Raw genomic sequence first — 9,058 nt, 5'->3', positions numbered from 1 at the left:
TCCCACCTCAAGCTTTTAACTTTATAGTGGGGGCTCTACCTACCACATGGTAAATAAAACATCTTTTATAGAGCATTCCCCCTTCTCTGTCTTTCCCTTTCTCCTTCAGCTCCTCCTAGGTCCTCGTCTTTTTTGCTTTGCTTGTCTCTTGCTCAGTCTGGAACAAGCCTTTGAAATTTGGCGGGAATTAGTTCCAGTCTGGAGGATGAGCACCGCGCACGCGCAAAACACCTCCTTCCTCTCGCACGCTAATTTTGCTACCTTAACAACCAATAAGAGTCAGTATAGGAAGCCGTGGCGAGAGGGGGCGGGGACAAGGGGGAGGGTACGCACAGTACTTGCACAGTGGGGGTCTCTGTGAACCAATGGAAGAGGCAGGAGGCCCGGTGACAGTGGGGCGTGGCTCTGGAGGCACCAGCAACCGGAGGCCGTCCCGAATTAGGCCAATCAGAGCGAGGAGGTGGGAGGGGACTAGCCAATCAGCGTGCAAAACAAGACGAGGAAGGGGGCGGCGGAGTCTCTTGCGGTCGAGGCTGCAGGAGCTGGTGTCAGGGTTCCCAGGCGTGCGAAGGCGGCGGAGGCGGGAAAGGAGCGAGCGGTTAAAGGGAGCGACCGCTGACTTGCAGAGGAGCTCGGAGGAAAGATGGTGATGGCGGCTAAGAAGGGCCCGGGCCCAGGTGGCGGGGTCGGAGGGAGCAAAGCGGAGGCTGAAGCGGCTTCGGAGGTGTGGTGCCGCCGAGTGCGGGAGCTGGGCGGCTGCAGCCAGGCCGGGAACCGCCACTGTTTCGAGTGTGCCCAGCGCGGGGTCACCTATGTGGACATCACCGTGGGCAGCTTCGTCTGCACCACCTGCTCCGGCCTCCTGTGAGTGGATCCGGGGAAAAGTGGTTTTGGGATGATGGGAATCCGCAGGAGCTCGGAGCGACCCGGGAGGCCGGGGGCGGGGGGTGGAACCCCGGTATTGGACTTGGTGATAGAAGGTCGCCTGCTGCAGAGATCTGTCGTGGGGGAAAGGGAAACCGCGCAGGGGGACGGAAGGCGCAGCTGGAGTCGCGTTGCGGAGGTTAGGATGGGGGCTGTAGAAGGACACGAGTAGAGGATTGGGGAAACTCCCTGAGGGAGGTGAAGGCGAATTGCAGGTGGGGAGAGTGAAAGTGTGGAGAATTGAAAGGAACTGGGTGGGGTGGGGGAGGGACTTAAAGGGCCAGAAATTGACATAGACCTTTAAAGGAAACTTTAGCTGGGGATGCATTGTATCTCAGTTGGCAGAGTGCTTGCCTAGCATGCTCCGAGCTCCGAGTTTCCATCCACAGCACTGTATAATACCGAGTACTGTGGTACTCGCCTGCAATCCCAGCACCGAGGGGCCTGTGTTCAAGGCCAACTAGGGATACTTGATACTCTCTCCCCTCCACTAAAAAAAGAGGTGGGGGGGGGGGAGGAAAAGAAGTAGGGAAGTCGGGCTTAAGCTAAAAGTGTCCTCCTGTTCGTTCTGGTTTGTGTCTTCAGTAGTACGACGTAGAAGGAGATGGAAAACACTACGTGCTTTAGCCCAGGTTGACAGCTTAAAGTAGCAGGTACGAAGCCAGGGATCAGGTGCAGAGCCTAATCTTTCAGAGCTCTGGAATGCGAGCTAGAGGGTAGATGACTTATGGAATCTAATAAGGGCAGAGAGCCAAAGTGTTATCCTGGCGGACAGCTCAACTTTCCCGAAGAGATAGGGAGCAGAATGGGATAGTCTTTTATTTTTCCTTTCTCTACACCCCCTCTAAAGTTACATTTTATTTGTTTATTTTGTAGACAGCTCAACTTTCCCGAAGAGATAGGGAGCAGAATGGGACATTCTTTTATTTTCCCTTTCTCTACACCCCATGGAACCATTAGGTTCCATGGTTCGTGTGGGGATCAGAAGACAACTTGTAGGAATCAGCAATTTCCTTCTAGTATTTGGGTCCTGGGGCTGGAACTCAGGTCCATAGGCACAGCTACAAGCTCCCATGCTTGCTGAGCCAGCTCAGTAGTATTGTTTTTTTAATTAGATTGAGTCCCATACAGTCCAGGCTGACCTTTCTTGTTTGTTTGACACACACACACACACACACACACACACACACACACACACACACACAAGGTTTTTCTGTGTGTGTTGCGGTGGCTGCCTTGGAACTCATTCTGTAGACCAGACTGGCCTCAAACTCCTGGCAGAGATCATCCTGCCTTTGCCTCCTGAATACTGGGTGGGATTCAAGGTGTCTATCACCATGAAGCCCAGGCTGACCTTTAATTCACTGTGTAGCTGAGGCTAGCTTTGGAACCCCTGATCCTCCTGCCTCTACCTCCCAGGGGCTGGGATTACAGGCACACACTGTCATCCTCAGCTGGGGTCATTCTTAAGTACAGTAAGCCTCATAATTTGGGGAACAGTGGCTTGGTTGTAATATCTACAATGCTACTCCAGCACGGACACTGTTTATTCATGCCCTGTGACTTGTGGTAACATCACTCGATCAGATTTCGTATATGGTAAGCTCCCCCTCCTTAGGGAATTGTTTGATTAGCATCAGGTACCAGATCTTTGGGTTTATAGGGACTTATCTTCCCTGGTTTTTTAGTACAGTGCTTTTTTTTTTTCAATAAGTTCTCTTATTCTTATATGCATAGCAGCCTTAAAAAAAAATAACAGGGAGTATTGTTCTTATGTGACAGATGGGAGATCAAAAGCAGAAAGAGGTTTAGTAATTTACCCAGTGCCATATGGAGGATCCTGTTTCCAGTGTTTGTTATTTAGTATGAGTTATGAGACCAGAAATGAGGATCCAGGAGACAGTTTGGAACTATATCTCTACTCCATTGTTACCCCCCTTTTTTTTTTTCTTTTTGACACAGAGTCTCATGTAGTCCAGCTAGCCTTGAATATGTAGTTGAGGATGAGTTTAAACTTCTGTTCCTTTTTCTCCCACATCCTGAGTGCTGGGATTACAGGTGTGCACTGGTTTGTGAGGTGCTGGGGTCCAATCCAGGCCTTTATGAATGCTAGGAGTGCACATGATTGGGCTGTAGCCCCAGCCCACTCTCAACTGCCAGGTTGAAAGTGATTTTTGGGCAGGTGGTAGTAGCACTGGCCTTTAATCCCTGCACTCAGGAGGAGGCAGAGGCAGTCGGATCTCTGTGAAGTCAAGGCCAGTCTGGTCTACAGAGTGAGTTCCAGAACAGTCAGAGCTACACAAAGAAACCTTCTCATCTCTCTCTCCCTCTGTCTGTCTGTCTCTCTCTCTGTTTCCATACACAGAGGAAAGTGCATGGGTTTGAGGGATGGCTCAGTGGATGAAATACTTGCCATGCCAGCATGAGGACTTGAGTTTAGATCCACAGTACCCAGGTAAATGCCAGTAGGCTGAGGTAGAGCTTGCAATTCTAGCAATTAGGAGGTGGCCATAAGGGATCCATGGACAAGACTGGCTGAATCAGTGAGATTCTGGTCCAGGACAGAGACATTGCCTCAATTGAGTAAGGTGCCCAATGTCAACCACTGGTGTCTGCATGCAAATGCACTCACAACATGGGAACACACATACACAGATATGTCTTCCCTGCCCCTCAAAGGGGAGTAAGTACATCATAGCATGTAGTAAAAAAGAAAGCATAAACCTTGACATCTGTTATGAGAAGAGACATCTGTTTTGTTTCTCTGATGCTTGGGTTTGAATTTACATGTGATAGGCATGAGCGAACCACACATCCCCAGGCCTGGAAAATCAAATTATAGCATTGGATTGAAGTGAAGAGAAGTCTTAATGACTCCTCAGAGCTAGGTCCTAGAAAGAAACTGCTAGGAGAAATATTAATTTGTTCTAGTGGTTAGTGGTGATGGCATGAAAGATAAACTTGTGGGGGCTGGGACTGGAAAGTTGGCTCAGGAGTTAAAAGTACTTGTTTTGTTAAAGACCCAGTTTCAGTTCCCAGCACTCACAAGGCATCTCCCAACTGTCTGTAATTCCAGTTCCAGGGGATCCAACCCCTCTTCTGCCTCCGAAGCACTAGGCATGCATGGTGGTATACAGACATACATACAGACAAAACACTCATTTATACACATATTCTTTGTTTCTTTGTTTTTGTTGTTTTGTGTGGGTTTTTTGTTTTTTGTTTTTTTTGTTTTTGTTTTTTGTTTTTTTTTTTCCGAGACAGGGTCTCACTATGTGACTTCAGATCTTTGAACTCGATCTATAGACCAGGCTGGCCTTGATTTTACAGGGATCTGCTTGCCTCTTCCTCTTCAGTGCTGGGATTAAAGATGTGGGTCACTACCTATCATCTCTATATTCTACATATTCTAAAAATAAATTTAAAAAAATTAGGGGGTGAAGAGATGGCTCAGCGGTTAAGACCACTATCTGCTTTTCCAGAAGTCCTGGGTTCAATTCCCAGCACCCACATGGCAGCTCACAACTGTCTATAACTCCAGTTCCAGAGGACCCCTCACCATCATCACACAGACACACATGCAGGCAAAACATCAATGCACACAAAATAAATAAATCTTTTTTTTTTAAGTACAACAAAACCAGATTCCAATGAGTAATAAAAAATCCACAAATCGTTGGCAGGCAGGGGATATAATATCTCATTAGGTAGAGGGTTGGCCTAGATTTCCTGTAGCCCCATCTTCAATCCTCCACACTATCTCTTACCTGTAATCACATCGCTTGGGTTGACACAAGAGGATGAAAAGTTCAAGGTCATCTTTAGCTACTTAGTGAGTTTGGAGTCAGCCTGTGATCCAGGAGACCTTGTCCTTTAAAAAAGAGAGCTGTCAAAGAACCTGCTGCCAAGCCAGATGACCTGAGTTCAATCCCAGGGATCAGAGGGACCCAAAAGGTGGGAAGAGGAGGGCTGATTCCCCCAAGTTGTCCTTTGACCTCTATGCACAGGCAATGGCACAGGTGTATACACACAGAGAATAAATAAACATGATTAAATTGGGGAGCTGGGCAAGGTCTCACTATGTAGCCCAGGCTGTCCTAGAACAGGTCATATAGACCAGGCTGGTCTCAAGCTTAGAGATCTGCCTCCCACATGCTGGGATCGAAGTGAGGTTTTAGAAAGATAAAAAGTGTGCATGAGCAGGAAATGCTGACACTGTTACCACTGTTCTCTAGATTTTGGTTTCAAGTATCCCCTGATAATCTTTGTCTTCTATAATGAACAACCCTCAACCAGGACAGAAGGGAGGCAAAGGGATCTAGGCCATGATAAAAACCTGATTTCTTTGGCTGGAAAAGTTAACTGCTCCGTATCCTTGCACAATTTGTAGAACCTTGTGCCTCTCCCTCGAGGTCATTGTTACAGCTGTTGGTCTCACTTATGAGAAAGCAAACCCCTGGGCTGGTGAGAGCACTGTGTGGGTAAAGGCACTTGCTGCCAAGCCTGATGACCCGAGCTTGATCCCCTGGACCCCCGTGGTGGTGGGAGGGGAGAACTGACCCCTCCATGTTGTCCTCGGACCTCCACTAGAGCACTGTGACACATGGGCACTGCATACACACACACACACCACACACTACACACACACCATACACAACACACAACACACACACTAGACACACACACACACACCACAGAACATACCACACACATGCATCATACACATCACATATCACACACTGTATATACTACACATCACACACTACACACATACACATCATACACATCACACACACATCATACCATACCACACATCACATACCACACACAGAACACACCACACACAGAACACACCACACACAGAACACACCACAAGCATCACTCACACTACACACATACCATACACCACACACAATATACACCACACACACATCACACATCACACACCACACACACTACACACAGAGGATCTTCTGCTCCCATGGCATTGAGTAAGAACTCAGTCTCAAATGGGATGCCTAGATGGCTCACTGCATAAAGGTTCTTGCTGCCAAGGCTGTCAACCTGAGTTCAATACCCAGAACCTGCTTGGTGGAAAGAAAAAACACTGATTCCAAAAGGTTGTCCTCTGATCTTCATACTCCTAAGTACCTTGACTGGACAATCACACAGAATAATAAATAAAGTATTAGATTGAATGTTTTAAAAGACCGTCAAGTGATGGCTCATACATTAGGATTTTGTGATGGTGGTGAGTTAAAATAGTAATAAACCAACAGCCTGCATACTTACTTATTTGGGTAGTTGACAGGTTACGGTTGAATAACTGAAACCCCCGCCACTCCCTTGTGCTCTCCGGATACAGTAGTAGCAGTTTACCAGCAGCTCCACGTCAGTGGAGCCCGTGGGCTAGAAATAGAGCCTTTCTCTGTGTGAGTATCTAAGTAGTGAGTCTCAAGTCCAGCAGAGCTCAGTGTGCGATGCAGAGCATTGTGTGATGCAAAGAAAAGACCTAGGGAGATGACTCAGCTGCTAAACCCTCTTGCTCATCTTAGTCTGTCCTCTATTGTAATGGTAAAACCCCATGACCAGAAGCAGCTTGGGGAGGAAAGGGCCTATCACTGCCCATCCTGAAGGGAAGTCAAGGCAGGAGCCTGGAGACAGGAACAGGAACAGGCCATGGGTGAACACTGCTTTTGGCTTGCTCTCCGAGGGATCTCAGCTGCCTTTCTTACACAATCCAGGACCACCTGCCCATGGAGGGCTGGGCACTCCCACATGGGTCATTAATCATGACAATGACTGGTTCGTTCCCGTTTGTCAGGAGACCTTAGCTTGTATGTCAGGTTGACAGAAACCAGCCAGTACACCCTCAAAGCATGAGGAACTGAGTTCAAATGCCCAGTACCTTTTGATGAGTTGGTCTCAAGTGCATTTAATCCCAGCGCTCAGGAGGCAGAGGCAGGCAGATCTCTACAAATTCAAGACCAACCTGGTCTACATAGGGAGTACTGGGCCAGGCAGGACTAGGGAATGGCTTCATGTATGTCTGTAACCCCAGGGCTATAGGGAACAGAGAGACAGGAGAGTCACTGGGGTTTGATAGCTCCAGTGAGAGACCCTGTCTCAGGAGAACAAGGTGGAGATCAATAGAGCATCGTACCCAGCATCCTCCTTTGGCCTCCATGAGTGATGTGCACGGACGTGTGTGTCCAACATCCTACACACAGCACAAATTAAATTAAAAATGTAAAGCATAGTCTTTGTAAAGATGAAGAACATATGTTTTTCATTTTTATTTTATTGTGTGTGTGGGTGTTTTGCCTCCGTATATATCTGTGAACTACTATGTGCATTCAAGACCAGAAGAAGCCAGAAGAAGGCCTCAGAGCCACTGGAACTGGAGCCACAGACGGTTGTGGGCCTCCTTGTGGGGGCTGGGAATCAAACCTCTGCCCTCTGGAAGAGCAGCCAGTGCTCTTAACTGCTGAGCCATCTCTCCAGCCTCCTGCATTCCTCTTTTCTTTTCTTTGTGAGACAGGGTTTCATGTAGCCCAGGCTAATCTCAAACTAGCTGTGTAGCCAAAGGTGGCCTTGACCTTCTGGTCCTCCTCCATCTACTTCTCAAGTGGGATTACAGATATGCATTGCCCTACTATACCCAGTTTATGAGACTTGAACCTATGGCTTCAGGCATGCTATCAAGCAACTCTACCAACTGAGCCGCATCCCCGACCCCCGAAGAGCAGATTGAAGAGCAAATACCACCCTTAGCGATCTGGATAGGTTTTATCTCAAAGGCCATTTTTCTGTTGAGTGTAATATAAGCATGGGTATCTTTTAGAGAGGGAGTCTCCTGGGCTCTGTGCAGAACTGCCAGGGTTCCAGTTTACCCCAATTGGCTGACACAGTGGAGATGTCTAGCCAAAGCTTAGTTCCTTAAGGTTTGAGGAAGGGGAAAAAAAAAATCACACTTTATTTATTTATTTTTGTGCATATTTGTTGTGATTGTATGTGTATGTGTGTGCATGCCTATGTCATGGTGTCCATGTGGAGGTCAGAGGACAACTTCCACTGTGTGGGTCCCTGGGTTCATGCTTAGCAGCAGGTACCTTACCCACTGAGCCATCTCACTGGCCAGAATTCCATATTTCGGCATTAGCAGATGGCCTTCCCCAACTGAATGCATGAGTTTATATGTTCACACTTCCTTTGTTTAGACAGGGTTCCTCTGTGTAGCCCTGGCTGGCCTGGAACTCATTCTGTAGACCAGGCTGGCCTTGAACTCAAAGATCTGCCGGCCATGCCTTCTGAATGCTGGGATTAAAGGTGTGCACCACCACCACTTGGCACACTTTTCTGTTGGTTAGTTGGTTGGTTTTTTGAGATAGGGTTTCTCTGTGTAGCTCTGACTGTGCTGGAACTTACTCTGTAGTCCAGGCTGGCCTCAAACTCATGGAGATCCACCTACCTCTGCCTCCTGAGTGCTGGGATTAAAAGCGTGGGCCACCGCCACCCGGCTACACACTTTCCTTTTTTTTAATGAATCTTTTCTCAGCTGTAGCAATAACCTGCCACATTGGTGTTCCTGAGAGAGCTGCTAGTTTGTGTAGTTTCTAAATTTGCATGCATTTGCATACGGGCTGCCACAAATGAAGTTGCCAAATTTGAGCTAGCTTTGATCATTTCGTTTTCTTCCAATCCCTAACTTCTTTCTTTGGCAGTACTGGGGATTGAACTAGAGACCTCATGCATAGGAGGCGAGCACTGTACCAGTAAGTTACAGCCCCAGCCCTCTACTACCTACTTTCTTTAACCAGGATTTAGATGTTTTGGATGTCCCCCAACACACACATATGCTTAAGATTTTTCTTTGTAACCACTTGTATTTATTTATTTGTGTGGGAGTCAGAGGACAGCTGTAAGCATTGGTTCTCTCCTTATACTATGTGGGTCTTGAGAATCCAATTTAGGTCATTAGGCTTGGCAACAAGTACCTTTATCTGCCAAGCCATCTCACAAGCCTTTGTATTGTTTTTGAGACAGGTTCTCACGTAGCCCAGGCTAGCCTCAAACCCCTCTATAACCAAGGGTGGCCTGCTACCTTACAAGTGCTGGGGTTATAGGCATGTGT

The 9,058-nt window shown here is 47.6% G+C and overlaps 1 protein-coding gene across 2 annotated transcripts in view; it reads left to right on the top strand.

Annotated features, from left to right (window-relative positions):
• Positions 1–485: 485 nt before the first annotated feature.
• Positions 486–9,058, top strand: part of Agfg2 (ArfGAP with FG repeats 2) — a 34,194-nt gene continuing 25,621 nt past the window's right edge. The window contains exon 1 of one of the 2 annotated variants that reach the window (XM_051205183.1): positions 486–864. In XM_051205183.1, coding sequence (XP_051061140.1) covers positions 644–864 — 221 coding nt within the window. In that variant the 5' untranslated portion in view covers positions 486–643. The remainder of the gene's footprint in view (positions 865–9,058) is intronic. The other variant, XM_051205184.1, reaches the window with a different exon arrangement.

Source organism: Phodopus roborovskii, unplaced genomic scaffold (assembly GCF_943737965.1).
Source record: "Phodopus roborovskii unplaced genomic scaffold, PHOROB, whole genome shotgun sequence".
NCBI lineage: Eukaryota > Metazoa > Chordata > Mammalia > Rodentia > Cricetidae > Phodopus > Phodopus roborovskii.
This window is presented reverse-complemented; position numbering and strand designations above follow the sequence as displayed.